This window comes from Camelus bactrianus, chromosome 11 (assembly GCF_048773025.1).
Source record: "Camelus bactrianus isolate YW-2024 breed Bactrian camel chromosome 11, ASM4877302v1, whole genome shotgun sequence".
Lineage (NCBI taxonomy): Eukaryota > Metazoa > Chordata > Mammalia > Artiodactyla > Camelidae > Camelus > Camelus bactrianus.
The window spans coordinates 32,492,895-32,519,442 of record NC_133549.1 but is presented as its reverse complement, the minus strand read 5'-3'; the positions used below and the strand labels follow the sequence as shown (position 1 = coordinate 32,519,442).

At 43.9% G+C, this 26,548-nt stretch overlaps 1 protein-coding gene across 3 annotated transcripts in view; it reads left to right on the top strand.

Moving 5' to 3' along the window:
* ACSL5 (acyl-CoA synthetase long chain family member 5) overlaps nt 1–26,143 on the top strand; it is a 41,344-nt gene extending 15,201 nt beyond the window's left edge. For all 3 annotated transcript variants that reach the window (XM_074373639.1, XM_074373641.1, XM_074373640.1), the window contains exons 2-22: nt 1,551–1,738; nt 4,706–4,814; nt 8,814–8,878; nt 8,999–9,100; nt 10,945–11,044; nt 12,037–12,215; nt 12,978–13,010; nt 13,099–13,150; nt 13,955–14,028; nt 14,376–14,453; nt 16,140–16,274; nt 17,433–17,567; nt 18,061–18,156; nt 20,629–20,701; nt 20,984–21,072; nt 21,375–21,491; nt 22,992–23,135; nt 23,771–23,872; nt 24,341–24,412; nt 24,779–24,925; nt 25,873–26,143. In XM_074373639.1, coding sequence (XP_074229740.1) covers nt 1,583–1,738; nt 4,706–4,814; nt 8,814–8,878; nt 8,999–9,100; nt 10,945–11,044; nt 12,037–12,215; nt 12,978–13,010; nt 13,099–13,150; nt 13,955–14,028; nt 14,376–14,453; nt 16,140–16,274; nt 17,433–17,567; nt 18,061–18,156; nt 20,629–20,701; nt 20,984–21,072; nt 21,375–21,491; nt 22,992–23,135; nt 23,771–23,872; nt 24,341–24,412; nt 24,779–24,919 — 2,052 coding nt within the window. In that variant the 5' untranslated portion in view covers nt 1,551–1,582 and the 3' untranslated portion in view covers nt 24,920–24,925; nt 25,873–26,143. The remainder of the gene's footprint in view (nt 1–1,550; nt 1,739–4,705; nt 4,815–8,813; nt 8,879–8,998; nt 9,101–10,944; nt 11,045–12,036; nt 12,216–12,977; nt 13,011–13,098; nt 13,151–13,954; nt 14,029–14,375; nt 14,454–16,139; nt 16,275–17,432; nt 17,568–18,060; nt 18,157–20,628; nt 20,702–20,983; nt 21,073–21,374; nt 21,492–22,991; nt 23,136–23,770; nt 23,873–24,340; nt 24,413–24,778; nt 24,926–25,872) is intronic.
* Nucleotides 26,144–26,548: the final 405 nt, after the last annotated feature.

Here is a 26,548-nt window from a genome sequence, read left to right as displayed (position 1 = left end):
GAAGGGACCAAATTCAGGTAATAAACCATCAGAGGGGCAGAAAAATGATTCAAGTGACTCAGGATTTCCTGTGACTACTCCTGCTCCCATGGAAAATTTCTAGGCCTTATGGCCTTTATTAGAGTGGAATGAACTGTTTCCCTTAATGGAGAATGCTCCAGGTGCCAGCGAGTGTCAGCTGCCCCAAAGCTCTAAGGGTAACTGCGGTCTTGATCTGATAAAACCTTTCATTGGACTCACCTGGCTCTCCTGATTTTGAATCAGTGGGAGTGTTTGGCTTTATCTCTGTGATATTGTTCTATGGAGCCCTGCAGTAAACTTTACAGAATACAAATTCTGAACTTCCTTTGCTGTCACCTGTAAGGGGCCAGACAAATTCAGGCTCCTTAAACTCTGTGGCTCGATTCTATAAGGTAAAAATGAGCTGTGGCTTTGTAGATTTTAATAGGGAAGCAGCAGTGGGAGATGGTGACCAACCTTGGACAAGTCACTTTATTTCTGGGAGTTTCTATTTTCTTGTCTGTAAAACGCTACTGCGGGACATTGGTTGAGTTAAATTAGATAATCCACGTAAACACCCATGTGTGTGCTGCTGTTACTGCCCTAATCAAATCTGAAAGTTGTGAGGGCAGAGCTGGGAGAGATGGCTTCAGCGAGAGTAAGTTCCTAGGACCTGCCCAAATGTTCGTCCCTCCTCTTAGAGTAGTTTGAAGCTCAGCTTGTCTGGAAACTACAAGAAAAGCTAAGGGGGGGGGGGCGGGGGAGGACCTTGTTTCTTTTGGTTCCTTGCGATCTCTTCCTGGCCTAAATCTTCAGTGCTCACCTGCTACCGTGTGCTGGGCCCATTCTCCAGCATCGTTGCTGTACACCTGGCAAAGGTTGCCTCCAATAAGAGTGGTTCCTCCATGTCTCTGGAGGAGAGGACGTTGGACCATAGCAAGTTGTGATGCTGCTGATCTCTGAGACCCTCCTGATGGCTCAGAAAAGAAGGCAATAAGCAATAAGCAAGGCATAGCTGGTCAGCAGAAAGTGTCCTTCACACAGAATGCTTGATTTCTAAGATCTGTGGTGTCACCTCTTGAGAGGTTCCCCCCTCCGGTTTACACTACGGAAATCCAGCTGTAAGGGTCCTTCATGGCCCTCGGTCCTCCAGGGCAGGGGGAGCTCTCTGGAGCATCCTCCTCTGACTACCCGCCTGTGTCGGGTCCAGAGGGCTTCTTCTAGGCTTCGTGAGCCAAAAATGAAAGGGTAGTCGTTTCTCAAAATTACCTGGGAAATGATTAACATGTTTCCTTTGATCCTTTCCGCCTTGTGGGAGGACATTCAAGCAGCAGAGGTGGAGAATGCATTCTACTATTTTCGATATTGCTAAGGTAAACAGTGGGGGGAGTTTGGCTGCTAGAGAGGTTCAACCCTGGCTGTTTGGAGGGTTAGAGGCTGTGTGTGTGTGTGTGTGTGTGTGTTCTGTAAACATAGAGTTACTGAGAAAAAAAATATGGCCATTTCCTCTTAACTTTTTCTTTCCTTCTTTTTTTTTTTCTTTTTTTAAGGTCTGAATTTACTGCTGCTGCCATTCACAAAGATGCTTTTTATTTTTAACTTCTTGTTTTCCCCACTTCCAACCCCGGCACTGCTCTGCATCCTGACCTTTGGAGCTGCCATCTTCCTGTGGCTAATTAACAGACCTCAGCCAGTCTTGCCGCTTGTGGATCTGAACAACCAGTCGGTGGGAATCGAGGTAACTTAACTAATCAGCCTTTCAGTGTGTCAGCTTTGATCGAAGAACACACGCTGTCATTCAAGACCTTAGATTAACTGGGTGTAGTGTGGTGGGAAAGTAAGCTTTTTTGGGTTAGCAAAACCCAGAAAATTTACAAGTTTAAACTTCTTGTAATGGCACGTTTTCCTTTGTAATAAAGTTGAAACCGTTGTTAGGTTTTATGATGCCAGTAATCCAGATCTGGGGTTGGCAGACTACAGCCCACAGGCAAAATCCATCTTTTTTTGTATAAGTAGCAAGCCAAGAATGTTTTTTACAGTTTTAAAGGGATATGTAAAAAAAAATTTTTAAAAGAGGGACAGATCATATGTATTCCACAAAGCCTGAAGTATTTACGATCTAGCCCTTTACAGAAAAAGTTTGCTGACCCATATCTAGAATGATAGAGTCAGTACTCTGGGGACAAGAGAACACTGATTGGGTGGTCAGTGTCTGAGAACAGTAAAGAAGTGATTGCATTAAATTCCAGCTTTGAGTTAACACTTACCCTTAAAACTGACAGACCTTGAACTGGGCTTCTCCCCTCAATTTCCCTGACTTTTCGGCAATCACACAGCTCCCTATATCCCTGAGCCAAGGGAAAGCTCCAAGAATGTTCTCCCATCATTTTGCATCTTCAGTCCTTCTCAGAGAAAAAAAAAAAGTTACTGTTCCTTTGTAAAGCTAACCCCGCTCTGATCTTTTTACAAATTTCGTTCCTCTGCTCTGGAATCTCACTCCAAGTTACCTCCACCCTCCACCACCTTCCCTTTTATCTGGAAGATGTTCATCAGCATCTTCACGTCCTGTGGACCCTGCTGCTTCAGGCCACCTCTCCTTCAGTCGTCCCTTTCACACCCAGTCTTTCAGAGTGGTCTGCTTGTTGATTTCCCCTTCTGACTTCCGACCCGCTGAGGTCTGACCTTTACGCCTACCGTCTCCCTGAACTTCTCTGAGTCACTCATAATCTCACTTCTAAATTTAAGGATTTCCCCTTCAGCCTTCCTCTCAATGGATTTGACACACCATCTTCCTTGAAACTTCTCCTTTTGCCTTTAATATCCATCAATGAGATTTCTTCCTAATTCCAAGACAGTCTGTCTTCGTCACTTAGGTCCTTTCCTCTCCTCATCCTACGGTTTCAATCTCACCATCTCTTGATTCCTCTAACGTACGGATTGACAGACATGTTCTGTAAAGGCCAGACAGTGAAGAGTTTAAGCTTTGCAGACCACGTGGGTTCTGTTGCAACTACTCCACTCTGCTGTCACAGTGGGAAAGCACCAGAAACTATGTAAATGAATGCATATGGCTGTGTTCCCTTACAGCTTTTTTTTTAAATGAAAGTAAGTGACAAGCCATATATGGCCCCAGATTATGGTCTGCCAATCCCTGCTTTCATAGTCCCACAGCTGAGAAGGCGCCCCCTCTCCCATGACGTGAAAGTGCACCTAAAAGGCGCTGAGTCCCAAATCTGACTTTCTAGTCCTCACCTCTCCCCGAGTTCCGGTTCATCTCAGCGACACTCAAGTACCTCAGGCTCAACACACCTCTTCATTGTGCATCTTCTCCCTTACACGCATGCACACACACACACACCCTTCCATGTTTCCCCTCCTGCTCTATCTCAGGTAAATGCCTCTCTCCTTACCCAGTTGCCTAAAGTTGAGTCAAATCATCTTTCATTCTTCCTGCTTCCTTGGTCTGTGTAAACAGGCAGCAAGACCCCGTCTTCCTTTCCTACAAAAAAGAATTTTATTTTTGACACCTTGACTTGTAATGCGACAGCTCATGGAAATCCTGCCTGATGCTGTAGATGAGGTCACATCTCTTGTTACAGCCTCGTGTGTGACCTTGTACTTTTATAGCCCTTATCTCAGTAGTAATGTACATTTTTGAATGCTTGTTTAATTGATGCCTCTTCCCTCTAAACTAACTCTCATGAGGGTGGGACCGTGCCTGCAGCTCCTCTGGTTGCCCCAGGATCTGCGTCAGAGCCTGGTCCTGTAGTTCCAGCTGACATTTCTAGACGTATCCTCGGCGACTCCCTCTTTCTCAGATACCCTGTTCTTAAACTGCCCACCAGACTCTGCAATGTGTTTTCTTGCTTCTGTGCCTTGTATTTTTTTTAAATGAAGTGCAGTTGATTTACAGTACTGCATTAGTTTCTGGTGTACAGCATAGTGATCCACTTCTTTTATGTAGTCCATTCTGGGCTATTATAAGATATTGGGTATAATTCTCTGTGCTGTACAGTAAATCCTTGTTGCTTTCTCTGTGCCTTAATTCAGGCTGTCCCTTCGCTCTGAATTGTTTTCTTTTCCCTCCTCTCTACCAGACTGCTTCCTTTTTTGATAAGTGCTTACTTGTCTTCAAAGTCTCTATTGAGATATTATTTCTTCCCTATGGCCTTTCTACTTGATACAGAATTGATTGCTCCGTTCAGCTCCCCAAACACTTTTTTTTATTGCAGCATTTTGTCACTGTATTATATTTGCATGTTTTTCCCTTCTTTCCCCACCCCAGCTCCAAAATCTCTCATCTACAAGGTGCTCATGGATAGGGATTTTGTCTTAACTCACTTGGCATCTAGAGTTTTGCACAGTGCCTGGAACATAGTATGCATGTGATAGATGTTGAAAATTGATGTGATTTTTAAAAAAGGATTTAGTTATAATATTATCTCTCCTCTGTATGTGTATGGGGTTGTGGGGGAAGCTAGGGAATTGGGAGGAGATTGCCAGAAATGTAACTGGTAATCTCTGGGTTTCTCTGATGTGAAGATTCTACAAATTTGAGATTTTAAAGAACTGATTGAATACTAAAGAGGTCATCCCTGTGACCTCAATGGTCATCACCATTTCTGGTCGCTGCAATTCAATCCATAAGGATTTAGAAAGGGTGGGGGAAGACTCAGGCTTGCCTAAACTTGATCTTGTGTCATAGGGAGGAGCACGGAGAGGTCCTTGCCAGAAAAACAACGACCTAATACGTTACTACTACTCGGATGCCAAGACAATGTATGAACTTTTCCAGAGAGGACTTGCTGTGTCTGGTAAGCCTGGCAGTCTGAGCTTGCCTGTAAGCCCAGGGTGGGGTCTTGTTCCATACCTCCCCTTCCCTGTCTCACTTCTAAAACCCCAGCTGTGTGAATGTGGTGGTCGGAGAAGAATCACAACAGACAGAGCAGAGGGGACGAGAGCCCAGTATCAGGATGAGTGCTGGAATCTGGGTAGACGTGCCTTTGAAGCGCAGTCCTTCTCTTTCCAGCTGTGTGACTTTGTACAAACCACTTTGCCTCCCTGAATCTTTCCTCACACTTAACACAAGGAGAACTTCTCGGCCAAGCTGTTGTTAAAGAGTCAACAGTAGGAAAATACTGTGATTAATTCATTAATACATTGTATTTGTTTAGGAGCATGCTTTACATAAACGCAGTTTCCTGCCTTACAGAATCTGAGCCAGAATTAGCATTTGGGCCTCCTGGCTTCTCACTTGCCCTTGCCCCCAGCCCCACACTACTAGCCCTGCCACTGCTCTTAGCATCATAGATGGCAATTATCTTTCAGTCTTTCTTAGAAACTTCACCACATGACCTTCGGTATGCTCACCTGGAACATAGCAAGCCTCGGTACTTTTATCTTGTAGCACTGAACACAATGTTAGGTACACTATTTTTGTTTTAAAATCGATGGACTTAGCTCTCCTATAACTATTTTTTTGTGATGGAGGTACTGGGGATTGAACCCAGGACCTCATGCATGCTAAGCACACACTCTACCACTGAGCTATACCCCTCCCCCCATAACTTTTATCTTTTGGGTGACACCCTGTCCAGGCAGAGGTTTACCTATGTGACTTCTTGTCCCTCCCTCCCCTTCTGCCTTTTAACTGCGACCATGGCAATGTTTAATCGCCAGCTCCTGTCGAGCACTAACCAGGCTATCATACCACACATATATCGTCTACTTAATCTTCCCTACCCCTTAGGGATTAGTTGTTATCACCCCCATTTTTAAAAGTGAGGAAACAGAGACAGGTTCAGGAACATTCCAGAAGGTAACAGAACTAGAAAATGTCGAAGCTGACACTGAAATCTAAGTCCGTCTGTCCGAGTGGATTGTTCTGTTTGAGGTCAGCTCTTAAGTGTTTTATAAAAGTAGTTGCTCCCCAGGCAACAAAAGGTTTGTTTTAAAGAAAGCTGTCTGAAGTTTCCAGGGAGGACCGCGCTCAGGATTTCTGGTTCCAGGTCAGCACTTACTTAGACTTCCAGGCAAATAACAAACCACAACCAAACCAATCATTAGTTTCCTTACTTATTTGGCAACTTAAGGTAGTACACAGCTAAGGTGCTAGATTTTTATTTGGGATTTCCCACTTTTTGAACTTTTCTTCTTTCAGTGTGTGTTGTTATTATAACTAGAAACAAGTCATTTAGCATGTGATATGCAGTACACAGGACACTACTTCATTTAGAAATTGGCTTTTCAGTACTAAACTAAAACTGCACAGATAAAAGTAAAATGGCTTCTCGGGTAAGTAGGCATGAGAAATCCAGCCTGGCTATTTCCGTAGAAGAATGACCCCTCTGTTTACAACTAGGATTGACTACCTCAGCCCTAAACTATAGCTTGAACCCCTACCCACTAAATGGTCTATGTTGAGAATCACCTGTGGATAATGTTTAATCATAGATCCTTGTTTCACTGAGTCAGAATTCTGGATAGTTTGACCTCAGAACATGGAGTTTTAGCAAAGCTTTCCGGGGGTTCTGCATGCCAGAGTTTCAGCCCAGCTTACGGCCCCAGTTTTGCAAGCAGTTGTTCATGGGTGGGCGCTTTGTGGGCGGCCACGTCTTAATACAGAAGGAGATCTAAGTTGAGTAAGTTTATCAAAGGCTAGCCTGTTGCCTGGTCAGGACTTCAGCTAATCAGACGGAAGCTGATTAGGGCACAGAGTTTAATGAGACTCCAGTGGTTCACCTTTGGGCCAGTTATTTGACTCTTCCTTGGCCATGGTCCTCTGCTAGTATGTACATCAACAGGGAAGTGATAAGGGCATGTGGTATAGGGTTTTTGCCACCTTCATCAGCTCTGCCATTTACTAAATCTGGGGTCATCACAGCCTTTCATGATTCTCAGTACCATGATGCTAACTCATTGGGTCTTCCCAGTAACTACTGTCAATGTGCCTAGCACAGAGTAAGCCTTCCATAAATGGTCACCATCATCGGTGATTAATGTCACTGCGAACAATCCCATTGGTAGAGCACCAGCAGCATGCGCTCTGGGCTGGAGCAGTGGCTGGGGTCACTGACCACAGAGCTTGCCTGGCTTCAGGGAACGTCTCAGCCTGAGACTTGACTTCTTGAGCTTTCATGGAGCTATTTCAGCAGAAAGAAAAAGTACTAACGTTTCCTGTGGACAGCCTCCTCATTCTTTTTTTTTTTTTTTTTTTGAAAAACATCCCTTTAATCAGAATGGCTAGCTCTTTCCTGCTTTCTTTCCTTTTTCCTCTGTCACTTAGTCTGGAAGTTCACTTATTTGCCTCTGGATTCCTAGTAACCCTCTCATGGAATGCTTCCTTTCGGCCAGACCTGAATTCCTCTCGGCAATTTGGCTAGATCCTCTGTGTAAAATTTCCTTCCCTTTGGCTTTTCTATTTATAACTCAGCAGCCTCATTCTGGCTTTGATGTGGGGGCTTCGCAGTCAGTTAAGGTTGTTTCTTATCTTAATACCATAACTTCCGTGGCTTCTGTGGGTGAGATTACTTCTCACTCTGGCACGTGGATATTCCCAGACTCATTTTGATTCTAAATAAGGCTGAGTAGCTTAGATGTTCAGAAGTTTAATTCTACGGTCAACTGTAAGACACCACTGTGAAAGTATTGAAGGCAAATGTACGTGTGTGTACCCGTGTGCACCTGTGCTGTGTGCTCGTGTGTGTGTGTTCTTGTAGGTCTTTGAGTCTCAGTGTCTCAGAAGACACTTTCATAGGAACGGGCAAAGTACGTTACCGGATGATTCACGGGAGTAAATAAAACTGAACACACAAGGGGAAAGGTCCCACTTTAATAGCTGATAGACTAAAGCAGTAGCTTTTAAAACAGAAGACATGTTTAAAAAGGGACTGCTTTAGTGCCTAGGACCTGATAGATTGCTACTGGGAGAAAAGCCAATTTGTCACAACTGCCCCACCAAGCAGTGTGGCGCTAGGTATCAAAAACCTGACCTGTTCTGACCAACCAGCCCCTGCCGCCCTCCCCAACCCAGTCATTTCATTCTAGATGAAATAAATATTCTATTCTAAGGAAATGTTCTAAGTTTGAAATGGTCAACCTGAAAGTATGTGTCATAGCATTATTTAAGATGTCAATCTTGGAAGCAATCTTAAATGCCAACGATGAGATAAATTCAGCTACAGTCAAGCCCTTCATTGATTGGCTATAAGGAGGCCATTAAAATCTCCGCAGAGAAGAAATAATAACAAGGGAGTGTTTATATCAAACAGGGGATGGAAGCTGGAGACCAAAATATATCTGTGAAATGAACATAATCCTGCAAAGCTATGCAAAAGGAGTGTGAAAAGAAATATCAGTGCTAATAATGGTATTTATGTGATGAGATTATTGATGACTTGTGTTTTGATTTTTTTCTTAAATTTTTCTGAGCGTATGTGTCTTTTATTGTAGGGAAGTTTGATCCAAGATTATCCAGTACAGGCTGTTTGTGTTCACTGTGGACTTTTGCTTGTTCATATCATGTGGGCTAGTCCACATGTGTGCGTTTCTCCAAAGGCTTGTTACCGTGGAGGTGACACATTCCACCATGGAACCACCCCTGTTTTGTAGAATTTCCTAAATGTTTCAAGTGCAGTTTACAAGGCTCTGCCTTTGAGAACTGAGTACTTACTGTCTTTGAATTTCCTTGGCACATGAGAGAAGCTCACATTCTCACTGGATTTATCCTTTGTGTCTTGTCAACCGTCTCTTACCTTCTCTAGTCCAAAAACATTGTGACTGGAGCTGATTTTCTTTTAATGTTATGTTTCTAGACAATGGGCCTTGCTTGGGATATAGAAAACCAAACCAGCCCTACAGATGGCTGTCCTACAAACAGGTAAGTCAGACCCGTGATTTTGGAGAGAGTCTTTTGTTAACGTGGTATCCTGAGCTAATTGGGTCTGTTTGGGGGTCTTGACTGCTTCTTTTTTTCTCTCTCTTCCTCTCTCTTGCGTAGGTGTCTGATCGAGCAGAGTACCTGGGCTCCTGTCTCTTGCATAAAGGATACAAGCCATCTCCAGACCAGTTTATTGGCATCTTTGCTCAGAATAGGCCAGAGGTAACCATACTGAAATTAACTCAAGGAAATGAGCCAGGGCTAAGTCTAAAGATCTGATGCCCTACCCCAAATCCAGCTCTCTGGTGCTTGCTGATGACTTATCAAAGCTATTTAAAGACCTTAGAGTCTTTAAATATTGCTCCTTGAGAGAGTTACGGCTCAGGACCTCTTTAATGCCTGGTTGAATGTCTAGTGCTACGTGCTAGGTGACTGGACTTCTCTTACGTGTCTCCCGTTGTGTGTCATTTAAGCCGGCCTATCGTATGAGGAAAGTAAGGAACCTATGAGGGACTGGTGAGTGAGACCTTGAGGATGATGTGGAAAGGGATATATTTGTATTAGAGTTAAAACTTATTGGGGGGAGCCGTATAGCTCAGTGGTAGAGTGTGTGCTTAGCATGCGAGAGGTCCTGGGTTTAATCCCCAGTACCTCCATTAAAAAAATAAATAAACCTAACTACTCCCCCACAAAAAATAAAGGCACAGTTATTTAAGTTTCACAACATTGTAAACTGACTATACTTCAATGAAAGCAGAGAAAAAAAGGAAGGCAATGTAACTCTTTTTAACTTAAAAAAAAAAAAAGAATTGAAACTTGCATGTTGTACCTGAACTAGTAACCAAGGCCTCCGTTGCTCCTGAGACCAGCCATAGCCATCTTCCCCAGTGAATTGAAAGCAGATTTTAGACACTAAGGTTCTTGGAATTAAGTTTATCATCTCCAAGTTCAAGTTAAGTCATTAGGCCCAGAATCCTCAGAGAATGTCTTTGTACGCTTCAGGATAGTGGAGTGACATATGTTCACTCGAGCCAGTTGCTTCACCGAAAATCTGAGGGGGCACTGGCTGCACTTTTCGGTGAATCTGCGTACTCCCTCTTTGTTACACCCACCCTCAGTAAGAAGAGATTTCCTTGACTCTAGTTCAGGAACTCAACACCAAACCTAGTGTATTATTAATACCACAGACTGGTGGCTTAAACAAAAGTGTTTTCTCACAATTTTGGAGGCTGGAAGTTCAAGGCCAAGGTGTCAACAGGTTTGGTTTCTCCTGAGGCCTCTCTTCTTGGCTTGCAGACAGCCACCTTCTTGCTGTGTCCTCACAAGACCTTTTGTCTGTCATCCCCAGAGTCTCTTCCTCTTCTTATAGGGACAACACTTATATCAGGGCCCTGCCCTTCTGACTTACAATTAGTCAAACACCCTTATGGTAATTAACCTTAATGTCGCCTTAAAGGCACTGTCTACAAAAACAATCACATTGGGGTAGGGCTTCAACATGAATTGTGGGGGGAGGGGAGAATGCAGTTCAAAACCCCTAGACTGACATTTAAGATCCACCGGTAGCAGATCCTGACCCACCTTTCCAGTTCTTTTCCTGTCACTCTTCATGCTTGCTGATGTGGACATAGTGATGTCATGCAGTCCTACCTTGTTCATTCACTTCTTCCTTGAATGCCTTCTCTGTCTCCATCTCCATAACGAAATCCTACCAGTCCTTCAAAGCCCTGCCCAATTTCCATCACTTTTCCCAAAGTGGTCCCAGAGAGCCTTACCCCCCACCCCGAAAGTGACCCTGCCTCCTTCAGCCTCCCTGCCGCTCTCCATAACTCTTACTGATACCACTCATCACCCTCTGCCTCTGTTTTATAGTTGTCTCTGCCTATCTTATCTCCTTTATTTAATTATATTTTATAGTATCAGCAGTGGCAGTCCCTTGGGCACTACAGTGATTTTTTTTTTTAAACACACAGCACAAAATAAGCCTTTGTTGACTAAATGATGGGATTAATACTTTTCCTCTTCAGAGTTTGCTCTAGTCCTTACTTGAACTTCTCTCCATACAGTGGGTCATCTCCGAGTTCGCTTGTTACACGTACTCCATGGTGGTTGTCCCCTTGTATGACACCTTGGGAGCAGAAGCCGTCATACACATTGTCAACAAGGGTAAAACTTTGCTCTTACATTTTAACTTGATTCTTGCTCGATGCTGAGTAATTCCTCAAGATCTGCTTTTGTTAGCAGACTTAGAATGCTGTCACCAGAAAAACGCTCAAGTCTTTCTTGTCCCGTGGTACCTAGGATATAATGTAGAGGGAAGTTACAAAAAACCCACGAGGCAGGGAGAGACTCAGATTGAGGTTTCAATGAAATGCTTCAAGGTGGTGTAGCATGACAATACAGTTTAAAGATAAGACTATTTTCACTGGCCATATTGGATGAAAGGCCATAGAGTTAGTGAATAAATCACTTAATTGACTATGTCACTGGGAAACTGCTGGCTTAATTTCCTGTTCTTACAACTCTAAGTCAATACAGTTAACCAGCAGGTACCAAAGTCCATTGCGAGTCTGTAGGGAAAATTACCATTGTAAGAGAAAACAGTTCAGGCTCGATGGGCAAGTAACACACATACCAGATGTTACTTTCTGTCACAGAACTGATAGCTTCAGTGAGTAGACCCATTTGAACTATAGACATAATCAGAAGTTTTCTGTTTATGTAACTAAGTATCAAAGCAAATGCTTACGTTAAAAATCCTAAAAATCATAAAATGCTTATCTGCTAAAATCCCCCTTGCCCCTCCTTTCCCTTCTTATCCCCACTCACCCCGCCCCAAAATAAAACACATTGACAGGACCACATCTAAGTGATTTATACACGTTGTCTGTATTTCTAAGCAGGAGGAATTTTGTGGCTCTGCTAGAAACTATAAACTGTTGGCAGCTTGCAAGAAAACTATGTATTTCTGTTTCAATTAAGCTTATTTATTATCAGTGGAATGTCTCAGATTTTATACATTTTAAATCTGATTTGCAGACATAATCTTCTTTAGGGACCCAGTAGCTTTGAAACTTTCAAAAACCTCTTCCTCCTTGCAAGACCTTCAGGTACATGGCAGAGCAGGAGGGTGACCTCTGCTCTGCTTCTGTTTTCAGCTGATATCGCCACGGTGATCTGTGATACGCCCCAGAAGGCATCAGTTCTGATTGAGAACGTGGAGAAGGGCCTCACCCCAGGCCTGAAACTGATCATCCTCATGGATCCCTTTGAGGACGACCTGAAGCAGAGAGGGGAGAAGTGTGGAGTTGAGATCTTATCCCTGTTTGATGCCGAGGTAAGGATCTGAAACTCAGCTTAGAGTTCAAGGTCTGGTGTGACGCCACAGGCAACTTGCAGGACTTCTACACAAGGGAGCAGACTGCTGTTCTCCAGAGGTGGCCCTAGAGGAGTAAATTGGACTCATGCTGTGATGCTTTGAGAATAATTTCCCCCAGACAACTCAGAAACCATGTTAGTGGGTGAGAAAGACCGATGGCCAGCATCCAAGTTGAGAATTTATAAATACAGAGGTCAGTGGTGGTCAAGGATGTGGTCCTGGAGCCAGGCTTTCTAGGTTCATGTTCCAGCTCCACATCCCTTAGTGAGATGGCCTTGGGCAAATTACATCTCCCTTTCCCTCTTTGTAAAATGAGGGTAAAACTGTCCCTACTTCACAGAGGACTTGTAAAGAGTTAAACGAGAGAGCATCTATAGTCCTCAGGACAGTGACTGGTAGGTAGTAAGTCTTGAAATGTCAAAGATTCATAATATTCAAAAAGATTTAGCAATGGCCCCAAATGACTGAACCCTGGGAGTCTGGTGGGAAGTTTGGACATTGGGGACCTGCCCTCTTGAGTTGGTATTCTAAGGAAAATTTATGCTCTTCACTGAGGTTTCCATGGTGCCTGAATGTTGGCTTCTGGGCCTGATCCAGGTTGGAAATGGGGTTGTATTCCTACAGAAGTGTTCTCATGGAAAGGGGAAAGGAGGGCTGCATTTGTCCCAAGTCTGTCCATCTCAACTAATGCCTTTCTTTCATGGTTTTCTGTTCATGTAGAATCTAGGCAAAGAGAACTTCAGAAAACCGGTGGTAAGTTTTCTTCTGCTCAAATTTGAGTCTTGCCATATTCAACTTTCAAAGCTCACGGTAGACTAAGCCCTTGTGCTTCTGTCTCCAGCCTCCTGCCCCAGAGGACCTGAGCATCATCTGCTTCACCAGTGGGACCACAGGTCAGTGCCCAGGAAGCTGTCCCAGGGGCCCCTGGTCAGCCAAAAACGTGGCTTGAATCACTGACCCCTTCCTGGTGGGCTGGTAAATAGACCTTACCATGAGCCCTGTCCTCGGGGACTTACAACCCAAGACTTTTGAGTATGGTTGCCCGCACAGAGAGACCTAACCACAAGCAAATGAACTTCACTGAACACACTGGGAGGTGTTTACATGCTATGGATTTCGGGGGTCTTAAAGATGGCATCACCAAGTCAACTTTTTTCCCCCAACCCACCATTCTGTCACTTTGACACCACTGGAACGGTTTCACCCAGTCAAGGTAACCCAGTGATACTCTCCACAGACGCTGGGTGCCCTGCCCCACCCTGCCCCGCCCCGCTCCCTATCTATTAGATCTCTTAATAAATTGTAATGTGACCCTGGATGACCTGTAGTTATTTCCATTCCACTGTGCCCAGTTTATAAGGTGATAGCTAGGTCATATTTTTAGGTCTGAAGTCTTAGACATAGAAAAAAAAAGCACAAGGTGGGTTACTTAGATCTTTCTTTTGCACTGTGTTGCTATCTGAGATTGTGGCTGTGCACTGGGTGGTAGTAGAGGGCTGATGATGCTCTCAGCAGTAGAATCTCTGGGGGCATGAATCATTCATAAGCAGAGTCATACATCATTCATAAAAAGACAAAACGACAGGAGAAGCTCTTGGTTCCCTGGAACAGAACCAGTTGAATGTAGCCTCTCACTTCAATGACAAAGACAACCTGTTAACTATATAACGGATCTTTCCACCTTTTGTTTCCTACAGGTGACCCCAAAGGAGCCATGATAACCCATGAAAATGTTGTTTCAAATGTTGCTGCTTTTCTCAGATTTATGGAGGTCAGTGATCAACTGAAAAAGACACCCTCGTTAAAATGTGAATCCGTCATAAGATTTTGATCTTCAGGTTAGAGGAGGCAGAGAGGGAAAATGACAGGTTTAAAGCCTGAGGGTTGACAAAGACTGGTGCATCTTTGTCTGGAGGACTGTGCATTTCCAAGTTTTACTCTTAAGAATCACTGCCGGTCTCTCCACCCAGTGCAGTTAGGGCATCTCTTAGATTTGCGCAGTGCACACTTGTGCAACTGTATGTGGCGGTCCTAGAAAGAAGTAGTGCTTAAATCTTCTTTGGAAAAGAAAGTTGGCATTAATCGAATGTTGTCTTCCTCCCATTCCCTGATCTCTAGTATTCTTTCGAGCCCACCCCTGAGGATGTGGCCATATCCTACCTCCCCTTGGCTCATATGTTTGAGAGGGTTGTACAGGTAAGGATTCTTTATTCCCAGCAGGTATGTGAAAAGAGGGTCCTGACTTGCCCATCCCATGTTCACTGCAAAAGGCAGCTTTACAGGATTTACAGTCCTTTCTCTCACGTGAAGGGCATGGGCAGGGAGCTGGCCCAGCTGAGTCCTCATCCTGGCATCACCCCTGAGCTGCCGCAGGGCCTTCCTGTGTGGGGTCTGTGTGTCCGATAGGGGTGAGCACTTGCTCCTGCCTCCACACAGGGTGCCTGTGAGTCCAGGGAGGTCCTAGCCCGGAGCTTACGATCTACCCTTAATTCTGAGCTGGGATTTTAGGCACTGTTTCTTCTTTTTCCTTTGGTTTAGGTTAGAATTTTTTGAAAAGCTCTAGGGTTGGAGAAGAGGAAGTTCCCCACAGAGGGGCAGAGAAGGAGCATTTGATCTGGGTGAGGTGTGTGGAGTGTGGAAGGTGGAGCTCCCCGGGATTGTTTGCTCCCGGGGAGAGAGCTGGCCTTCTGTGAGTGGGCAGCAGGCTTTTCAGGCTATTATGAGGCTGATTTGAGAACAGAAGGTAAAAGCACGGGTAAAAGTGTGGATGGAAAAACCCTTTCTCTGCTCCCCACTTGCATGCTTTTCAACCAGCCTGTCTGTTGTTGCATGAAGTGCCAAAATGGAAGATTCAGTTCCTTGGGCTAACGTGTTGATATCTGATTAATAAAATATCAAATCTAAGAAGTCTATTTTTTAAATTGAAATACAGTCAGTTTACAATGTTGTGTCAGTTTCTGGTACACAGCACAATGTGTCAGTCATACATATACATACATATATTCCTTTTCATATTCTTTTTCATTATAGGTTACTACAAGATACTAAATATAGTTTCCTGTGCTATGCAGAAGAAACTTGTTGTTTATCTATTTTATACATAGTAGTTAATATCTGCAAATCCCAAACTCCCACTTTATCCCTCCCTACCCTCTTTCCCTTCTGGTAACCATAAGTTTTTTTCCTAGGTCTGTGAGTCTGTTTCTATTTTGTAAATAAGTTCATTTGTGTCCGTTTTTAAGATTGCACATATAAGTGATATCATGTGGTATTTTTCTTTCTTTTTCTGGCTTACTTCACTTAGAATGACAATCTCCAGGTCCATTCATGTTGCTACAAATGGCATTTTTAAATTCTTATTTATGGCTGAGTAGTATTCTGTTGTATAAATATACCACAACTTCTTTATCCGGTCATCTGTCGATGGACATTTAGGTTGTTTCCATGTCTTGGCTATTGTAAATAGTGCTTCTATGTAAGAGTCTATTTTTTCACATTTTACCATTTCTGAAATTGAGATGGTCTTACTTGTAGGTGTGTTCTAGTTTAATTGGCAGTGTTTTTTCTAAGTGCTATGTAACAAATGGTCTCTTACAAAGGATGATGCCTTGGTCACTCACCCAGAGCTGTGGGTGGAGTAAAGGTGCACCTGCAGCCTTACAGTCTGTCTTACCTGTCCCGATACCTCGGCAGAAGTGAGTTTCCACCCCGTCTATTGGGTAGGGTCTCAGAGTTCTGGGCACCTGAAATGTTAGGGGTAGGGGGCTCTGTACATAGAAAAGTGCCCATGGATGTTGAATTAGTTCCTCAGTTCTGTCCAAAACAGACCCCACCTGAAGTGGTCCTTGGGCTCTGAGCACTGTTCTTTGGTTTTGCTTGTAGGCTGTTGTGTTCTCTTCTGGAGCCAAAGTTGGATTCTTCCAAGGAGATATTAGGTTGCTGCCTGATGACATGAAGACTCTGAGGCCCACGTTGTTTCCCGCGGTGCCGCGACTCCTTAACAGGGTCTACGACAAGGTACTAGCCTTGCTTCTGCTGGGCCGGCCCCGAGATGAAGGAATTGCCTGTGGCTTAGGCCTGACTGAGGCTCTCAGGGACTCTGTTGCTAAAAAACATGCTCTGTTTCCACCCCCAACCCGCTACGAGCATCTGGTTACAGCCGTATATGCAATTGCAGCCGTGAAAACCATAACCAATGAACCCCTCTTTCCCCTGGATGAGATTACCTAGAACTGATCTGGAGAAAGGGCTCAGTTCAGAGACCTGGGGACCCCCTCAAAATTCAGCTGACTTGCTGGGAAGTTGTTACTCTGATCTCATTACACCTACTGGTTAGTGTGCTTCTTGCTGAGGGGCCAGGCCCAACAGTAAACATGTCATGTGCATTCCGTCATTTATTCCCTGTAAAAGCACAGGAAGTCATGCCTACGCTGATTATCTATAACTGGCAGATGAGGAGACTGAACCTTGGAGGTTAAATAACTTGGCCAGAGTCACATCTATTAAGGGGTCAGGCCAGAATCCCACTGCCATGGAATGGTTGTAGCTGTTACTAAAGAGATCACTCTTTTCCTTGGGGTTGGTGGTTTTTCTAATTCAGTCATTTTTCTTGCCTGCATTAGCTGAGATTCTTCCATAAAGGCATGACAGATATTTGATTTTTTCGCCTTTATTTATCAATCTTGAAAACAATAAATGGGTGCCCTAGCGATCTTCAAAAATAGTCAAGGAGATGTTTTCTTTGTAATATTAGATAGGACATGCACACACACACATGATACATGGTATTCAATGAGCCGTTCAATCAGTACCCCTATGTGACTCTGTAGATAGATGCTACCTTTTTTTTTTTTTTAACGGAGGTCCTGGAGACTGAACCCAGGACCTCGTGCATGCTAGGCCTGCGCTCTGCCACTGAGCTCTTTCCCTTCCCTCTCCCAATGCTGACTATTTTTTGAGGACATGCTTCTCTCAGTTGTCAAAGATGTTTGCTAAGGACAAGGAATCTGGAGGAGCTGGAGCTCTGCGTGTATGTATTAAGTTGACTGCTTTCTAAGTGTGGGCTCGCGATTATTCAGCAAATCAGTCATGAATGAGAGCCACTTCCTTACGAAGCTAGGAGGCACCATCCTATCTACAATAGGTTTCCAGCTAAGAGGAGCTATCTCCCTGCAGGTGCAAAATGAAGCCAGGACACCCTTGAAGAAGTTCTTGTTGAACTTGGCCATTTCCTGTAAACTCAGTGAAGTGAAAAGGGGTATCATCAGACGCGACAGCTTCTGGGACAAGCTCATCTTTTCAAAGATCCAGGTACGTTGGGTGGATCCTGGACAGAGCCGGGTGAGTGTCTGCACTGCCCACTGACTCAGCCTACTTTGCTTTTCCTTTGATGGTCAAGCTTCTCTTTAACTGATAGCCTTTCACATTTTCTGTGTTCATTCACCTTTTGAGATCTCCCTTGGACAACTTTGTCACTGAAGGGAATTGGTCAAAAAGCGGAAAATGGATTTTACTTAGGTTCTAGCACTCTCATTCTCTTAAATGGTTTGTTGAAATTATAGGTAATTTGAAGAAATTGAAAAAGAAAATTGCAGGTCTGGTCCTAGCTATGGATGATGCTAACAGTAATAGCTAAGATTTTAAGTTCTTTTCCACAATGCCAGGCCCTAAATTCTAAGTGCTTTGTAAATTAACAGGTTTAATTCTCATGACAATACCGGGTAGGTAGGCTTTTGTTTTTGCAGTGCAGGAAATTAAAGCCAAAGGAAGAGGTTTCAGCAGGTCTTTTGTTTCTACCAAACAGGAAAGCCTGGGCGGGAAGGTTCGCTTTCTGGTCACCGGAGCCGCGCCCATCTCCTCTCCCGTCTTGACGTTCCTCCGGGCAGCGATGGGATGTCCGGTAAGCCAAGCACCTTTTCTGATGATAGCTTATTTCACTTCTGCACAAATAAAGCTCACTATTTAAATGAAAATGAAAACGCAGCTGACAAGTGCGAAAGAGAAAGTCAGCCGAAATCTCAGTCATGAGAAAATATCTCCAGTCACCTATGTGTCTCTGTACAGAAATCTTTTCACAAATGGTGTCAGTGTTCTAACTACTTGCAAAGCAGTGCCCCATCTACACTGCTCCTTGCTGAATAAACTTCTGCATCATTTTGATGGTTTTATAGTAGTTTACTGAGTGTACCTAAATAACTAGCCTCCTTTTGAGGGACACTTGAGCTGTTTACCTTTCTTCCTTTCTTTTCTTTTCTTTTTTCTTTTCTTTTTTCTTCCCTCCCTTCCCTTTTCCTTTTCCTTTCCTTTCCTTTCCTTTTCTTTTCCTTCTCTTTCTTTCTTTCTTCCTCCCTCCCTCCCTTCTTTTCTTCCTCCCTCCCTCCCTTCTTTTCTTCCTCCCTTCCTCCCTTCTTTTCTTTCTTTCTTTCTTTCTTTCTTTCTTTCTTTCTTTCTTTCTTTCTTTCTTTCTTTCTTTCTTTCTTTCTTTCTTTCTTTTCTTTCTTTCTTTCTTTCTTTCTGCTGTTATAATCAGTGAAGTGATAAGGAGACTTGTGTATACTTACACAATTATCAATTTAGGATAACTCCTTGGAAGTGGGGATTATTGGGTCAAAGTATATGGGGTTTTTTAAAACATGTTAATGTAGATTATCATACTTCCCTTCAGAAAGATCTTTTTGAGACATTCCTGCAAATAATGCACCAGACCTGACATCCTCACATTTCTGTGAGGGACAGGCTTTTTTCAGTCATTTGCATCTTAGACAAGCAGATACATGAAAAGTCTTACTGTAGCTCTGCTTCTTTTATCCGCACTGAACATCTCTTCTGTTGCTTATTGGCACTTGTACTTCTTCAATGCGTCACTCTATTGCTTCCTTATAGGAAAATGGGCAGAGGACAGTTTGGTTCCCTTTCACCTTGTTCTCCCGGAATTCCTCGCATAGCAATAAAATCAGTCTTTCTCACGTTAGAAATATTTTTCCTGGTCTCATCTTTTTGCACTGGGTATTGCTATATACAAGTTTCAAATATTTATGCAGTCAACGGATTCATCTTTTCTCTCTCTGTGTGTGTGTGTGTGTGTGTATGTGTGTGTGTATGTGTGTGTGTGTGTGTTTTAATTGTTTAGACAGGCCTCCTCACCCTCAAATAGTTCATAAAACTGTTTTTACCCAGATTTTTCTGGTAACCTTATGGCTTTACTTTTTTCCAATTAAGTCTCTGCTCCATCTGGAATTTAATAAAGGGGCTTGAGCTTGGATATTGTCTCATATTTTTTTTCCTCCAAATGGCTAACTAGTTCATTCATTGGGCCAACACGCACAACATGAATGAAATAGATGGTAGATGGTGGTCCTCACTGGGTCCCCTGTGTGTGTAACCACCATCAGAAAGGATTCTGAATTGATGTCGAGGCCAGAGTCCCTCTATTCTTTCCAACTAGCATCCTCTTGGCCATTCTGTTGTTTTGTTTTGTTTCCATATTCTTTTCCACCATAGGTTACTACAAGATATTGAATATAGTTCCCAGTGCTATACAGTAAAAACTTGTTGTTTAGCTATTTTATATATACTAGTTAATATTTGCAAATCTCAAACTCCCAATTTGTTCCTTCCCACCCCCTTTCCCTGTTGTAACCATAAGATTGTTTACTATGTCTGTGAATCTGTTTCTGTTATGTAGATAAGTTCATTAGTGTCTTCTTTCTTTTTTTAGATTCCACGTATAAGCAATATCATATGGCATTTTTCTTTCTCTTCCTGGCTTACTTCACTTAGAATGACAATTTCCAGGTCCATCCATGTTGCTGCAAATGGTGTTAATTCATTCTTTTTTATGGCTGAGTAGTATTCCATTGTATAAATATACCACAGCTTCTTTATCCAGTCATCTGTTGATGGACATTTAGGTTGCTTCCATGTTTTGGCTATTGTGTGTGTATGTATATATGTATGTGTATATATATATATATAAACATTGGGGGTGCATGTATCTTTTTGAATTAGAGTTTTCTCCAGATACATGTTCTTGACCATTCTTAATATGTTCCTTTCCCTCAGCTCCTAAAACCAATAGGTCAGAAGGGTCCTATTGCCACATGCCTCCCAGAAATGCCATGCTCTCCTTTTCCACCAACTCTGCTCATGACATGCCACTGCCTGCAGTACTTGGTCTATTTCTGGACCCTTTTGGTTTTTGAGTGAATCCACAGTTGTAAAGACTTAGCAGCTCAGGCATAAGTCAAGGTACGAAGACACTAAGTGGCCGTCAGCCCTGAGAAAGCCTGCATTCCTCTTGTCTTGCCACAGGGCATGGCCAGCTCCTGCTTTATCTTGAGTCAGTCTCAAAGCCCTTCTTTGGTCTGTGCAGGTGTTTGAAGCTTATGGTCAAACAGAATGCACTGCTGGCTGTACAATTACATCACCTGGGGACTGGACATCAGGTAGGTTCTTTGTCTCCTAGGCAGGAGGTGCGGTGGTTGGGAGAAGGATTCTAACTGAACTAGGACTCAGGAGTTTAGATAACCTCAATGTTCTGGATGAATGTGGCAGATGCCAAACTTCCAAGTTTTGATCCAGGCCTTCCCATCTTGGCTCTCCAGCATGGGTACCAGATGACTTTTCAGTTTGATTCTTTTAGAGTCAATCCATAAATATCTCTGAAATATGCCTGGAATCATCACTGTTTTGTGGTATCCTGGTTGACCCAGTGTGGTGTGTTCTAGGCCACGTCGGTGTCCCCATGGGTTGCAATCATGTGAAGCTGGAAGATGTGGCCGACATGAACTACTTTTCAGTGAACAACGAAGGAGAGGTGGGTAGGCTGTGCGTGGCAGTCCCTTCCAGGCATCACAGTGGGGATATTTGTATCTGGAAAAGCACACAGTTGGAAGCAGGCTTGGGTTTGACTCCTTTTGAGATCTGTAGCAAGGGCCTGAAAGTCTCGGAGCCTAACATTCGTATCCTCCACAGTGGAGAGTAAAATCTGGTGTTCTTAACACTATAGTGGGAACCATCAAGTAATGAAAGGTGAGAGTAGGTGTTCTGTAAAGAACCCGAGCCAGGCAGGGTTAGCAGCCTCTGCTGTTGTCACCACCTGTCCCTTCTTATGTGCAGATCTGCATCAAGGGCGTCAATGTGTTCAAAGGATACCTGAAGGACCCCGAGAAGACGGAGGAGGCCTTGGACAAGAATGGCTGGCTTCACACAGGAGACATCGGTCGCTGGCTCCCGGTGGGTAGTTCTTCAGAACTTCTGAAAGTCCCCTGACAATGGAATAGATCTGCTTAAAGACAAAGAAAAATTAGGTGCCTTTTCCAAAGAAGAAGTGTAGTATTCTGTTTTGTTGTTGTTTTGTTTTTTAACTTTTCCTGAGGCAGGAATTGTGGCTTGATAACTCCATGGGTCTATAACCTTTGCCTTTTATGAGTTTCAAAGGGATATGTTTCTCCCACTTAATAGAGACATATCAGAACAAGGACACAGGATTGTGAAGCTCGGTGTATGCAGAGGCTAGCTTGTGCCTCTCTTGGTGGAAGACACTGGGACATTTGCTTTTTAAAGCATAGCTTGCTGACAGGCAATCAGCAGTAAATAGTCTCTGTCAACCCCGTTTGTTTTCCCAAGAAGAGGGAAAATGACTGCAAGGTAACATGGAGCTGCAGAACGCCTGCGGGAGGTTTTTCAAGCAGTCTCCTCTGAAAAGTTTTTGTCTACTGCGCGCTGGGGAGGCGGGAATGTAACCAGATCTTAAAACTCCCCTCTTGCTCAAATATTCTCAAGATGTAAGTGATAGTCAAGGAATGTTTTACAACAGGACCTCCAAGAACACTGGTCCCAGTGACGTTATTTCGTAGATTTGGGTCTAGTCGTATTTTGCTAACATATCTGTTTCTCTGGAACAAGGGTTTTATCAGCCTACCATGTAGGCAATGGATGGGTCTTCACACTGGAGTTAGAAAGGGCTGAGCCTCACTAATCACTTCCAGGCAACATCTTTTAGGGTGAATTGATGGCTAATTTCTTGAGCCGGCCTTGTTGATGGTTCCAGGGTTAGTGCAATCTGCTGCCCTACTTAGGGTGTGATCATGTGGCTTGCATTTGCCCCTTGTCCCAATCCGACAGTTCAAATCCCTAAAAACCTAAGCTCCTCAGACCAATTAGCCCAGAGAAATGAAGCTGCCAATGACCTCTGGCGGCCGGTCAGAGCCCTCCCCAGCCCTGCTTCTGTCCTCACAAGCGCAGTGACTACTTGCTCCATTAGCAGTGACACAGTGGCGCTCCAGAGCCTGCTCCCAGAGCCAACAGGAAGGAAACACAAACAGAAAAGGGTGCCGAGGAGGGGGAGATCTAATTCAAAAATCTTAATAAAAGACAACACCTTCCCCATTCCTGAGAGTTCTGGAAGTGGAGTAATTGGAAATTAAACTACGGAGCTGCAGAATGTCTCCGTTGGATGAGACAACCATTTACATAATCCCAAGTGGGTCCAGGGGACTTTTCCCAAAGTTGTCCATTGAGTCTTCACAGAGACATGAGGTATAGACAGGTTTGGATGAAAGCTGCCTCCCTCCCCTTCCCCTAAAGCCAAGAAAGAGAAATGAAAAATTGCTCAGAAGTTGATGGAGAGGTCTTGTTGAAAGAGGGGAGCTATTCTGGGCTTCACCTCTCCCCACTGACATCACCCAGCGGGGCTCAGCGACACTCATGCTCTTCTTTCTCTGTCTCTTACAGAATGGGACTCTGAAGATCATTGACCGAAAAAAGAACATCTTCAAGCTGGCCCAAGGAGAGTACATTGCTCCCGAGAAGATAGAAAATATCTACATCAGGAGCAGCCCGGTGTTGCAGATTTTTGTACATGGGGAAAGCTTACGGGTAATGTTTTAGCAACAGCCACCTTCAGGCAGACACGCCGACTTCTGTAACTACAGGAAATCTGTGTAGGTGGGTTTAGAACGAGAAGATCTGAGCTTATAAAACTAAAGAAATGAAGCCACACTCCAAACCTCAAATAAGGCAATATAATGGGAAAAAAGAGTTTGTTTTGAAACTATGATGGTCTCTGGAAAACACGTCAGTAGGATTGTTAGAACAATTCTGTGAAAGGGTAGCCATTCAGTTAAAAAAAAGAGCCCCACGGTGCACTTCATTTCCACCACAATAGGATTTCCTCTGGCACAGGCTGTTTATACTGCTGAGCTTAAATTCAGCTTCTTGGGAGTTGGGGAGGGTTCATAGGGACAGGCCGGAGAAGCTTGACGCTTAATGTTGAGTGCCACTTCTTTTTGAACAATCAGATTTGAGTAGAACATCTTTGTAGAGATGTTGAATGGGAAAATGGGATTTGAGTTCTATGTGGGTTTGAAATAATCGTGAGAGAAGAATAGGATGCCAGTAGCACTGAATTTGAGGGCTTGGGAAGTATCAGGTGTTAAAGAAGATGTAACTCCTTTCTTTCCCCACCTGGAGGCAGTGCTGCGTGCATTCACATGACCGTTTTCTTTCCACAGTCAGTCCTAGTGGGAGTGGTGGTTCCTGACCCAGATGTGCTTCCCTCATTTGCAGCCAAACTTGGGGTGAAGGGCTCTTTTGAGGAACTGTGCCAAAGCCAGGTAAGTCTCCCGTAGGAAAGCATATGCACCGCCATGGGCCCGTCGTGGGAGGGGGAGGCCCCAGCAGCTCGGGCTTCCCAGAGCCTCCTTTCTGGAGGAACAGACTCTTGCTGAGTGTGGATTGGTGGGTTTTTAATTAGACTGCAGGATAGGGTGGGGAGTTTAAAAACCACCACCACCAAAAGCCCCGTTCTTTTTATAGTAACGTGCATTGTGGAAAAAAATAATTGGAAAAGTGGGAATTAAAATATGCCATCCAGAGAAAACCCATTACCACTGAGATTTGTGTTTTCTTCCCGTTAATTTTTTAATTTGAGCCACATGTCGGTTTCACGTGTGCCTGTCCATACCCCTATATCCTGCTTTTATCCTGATGAGCTTTGTAGGCACTTGAATTGGTTTGCGCTCAGCCTTTCCTTTGGGCTCTTTTTCAACAGCCATGCTTTATGCCCTGCTTTATATTCTCAGATTGTAAAGGAAGCCATTTTAGAAGACTTGCAGAAAATTGGGAAAGAAGGAGGCCTTAAATCCTTTGAACAGGTGTGTACTACTGGTGTTACCCTGGTCTCTCAAGTCACACTAGGAAGTTTTAAAGTTCGCTTTTATCCAGTGGGGTTTAAAAGTAGTTTCCAGGGAACTGATTTTAGATGTACCGTCAACCCATGAACTACAGATGGCCCTGAACTTTGCCGCCACCTGTACGGTCCCTTTACGCTGCTCACTACTGATTCCCCTTCTCCACTCATTTCTCTCCCAAATTGGAAGTGTGTGGGGCTGGGCACTTACCTCCCACTTCATCAACCCCACGTTTATAAGGGGAACTAGTCATTAAGGTTCTTCACATAGCACTGAGGGCTCTGCAGGACAGTCCAAGTCCCTAATTAACACATACACCTTCTCTTCCAGGTCAAAAGCATCTTTCTTCATCCAGAGCCGTTTTCCATTGAAAATGGGCTCTTGACACCAACCATGAAAGCAAAGCGGGGAGAGCTTTCCAAGTACTTTCGGGCTCAAATCAGCAGTCTGTACGAGAACGTCCAGGAGTAGGGGAAGGTACTTACGGCTGGGCGGGGTATCAGCAGTCTGTACGAGAACGTCCAGGAGTAGGGGAGGGTACTTACGGCTGGGCGGGGCTCGGGTAGCTGCCTCGTGGGAGTGTGGGTTAAAAACTGATCTTCCATTCGTTTTTTTGTCTTTTCTCCTGTCTGTTGTTTTACCTACTAAACTACTGACCATAGTTTTAGGGCTTTTAAAAAAGTATTAAGTGAGACTTACCATGTGGAAACTTAGCCTTGAACTAAAGAACTCTTGTCTTTCCATCTTACATGTTGCTGGCATTAGGTTTTAGGGCTACTTTTATCAAGGTACCTTTCGTCAAGGTCCATGTGTAGTCTCTGTCCCTTCCTCATGATCTCCAACCCTTGTAAGTGATAACTAGGTTCAAGGGCCAAAGTGACCCTTTGTGACTTCTTCCTTGTTTTACAGTGAACCTAACTTGTTGGCAGTCTCAACACTCAGGCATTCCAGTGTTCAAATTAAGAGAACTTCAAGTTCTGAAAAGCTGTTCATGTTTTCTAACTATTCCACAAAACCACTAACATTTTTAAAAACATTTTTTTAATGTTTAATCTTTTTTGGGGGGAAGTAATTAGGTTTATTTATTTTTAATGGAGGTACTGGGGATTGAACCCAGGACCTCGTGCATGCTAAGCATGCACTCTACCACTGAGCTATACCCTCCCCCGATAACCACTAAAATTTTAAGTCGAGTTTTAAGCTATCACTAATAGTCATCAAATCTGTGAGAAAGATTTCTTTTGTGTACTTCTGTGTCCACGAAAGTCTGTGCACAGAAGGGAAAAGTTTGATTACACTGAACATTTCCTAAACTCTAGTTTCTCTGAGAGACTTAAAAACTGGGCCTCTGACCTTTTGTCCAAAAACAATGTTCTGGAAGTGTTCTCTACAGTATATCTGGTGACTGGATCTGTTCCCAACAGTTTGCTGCAGAGCTGGAAGCTGAGGGGGAAGGAGTTGAAACTCATGTCAAGTTTTCCGGTAAACGAAGCAGGCACCAAGCAACAACCTCCTGAACTGGGAACAAAGACCTACGGGCAAGCACGAAGCCTGCGTGACAGGCTGACCTTCCGGGAAGGAACTCCTCTTCCCTCCCCTGGACCCCAGTTCCTGCTGTGCCTAACCCCCGTTCAACATGGGTTGCTCCCATTTGTAAGTGTGCAGCGCTTAAAATAAACTATCGCAGGTAACTTAGGATGTGGTGCGCGTTTCTTTGTAGGCCGTGATGAGAACTGGCCTAAGACAGGACCCCTTAGCAGTCATGTGAGCTAGTGGCCCTCAAACTTGGCTAAACACTAGGATTACCTGGGAGCTTAAAAATACACTGATGTCTGGGTGACACTTCAGGGATTCAGATTAACACGGTCTGGGGCACAGCCTGGGCATTGGGATTGTTAAAAGGTCCTCAGGTGGTTCTAGTATGCAACCAAGTTTGGTCACCACCTCGAGGACCAGGACGTCTTAATAGTCTTGAACACTGTTCCTTTCTGTCCTGGAACTGGAATTAAGGAGAATGTTCCTTGATGTTCTTTCTAGACCTTGAGCCCAGAGAAGCTGAAGCAGTGTACATTCTTGGGTGTCTGAAACAAAAGGCAGGCA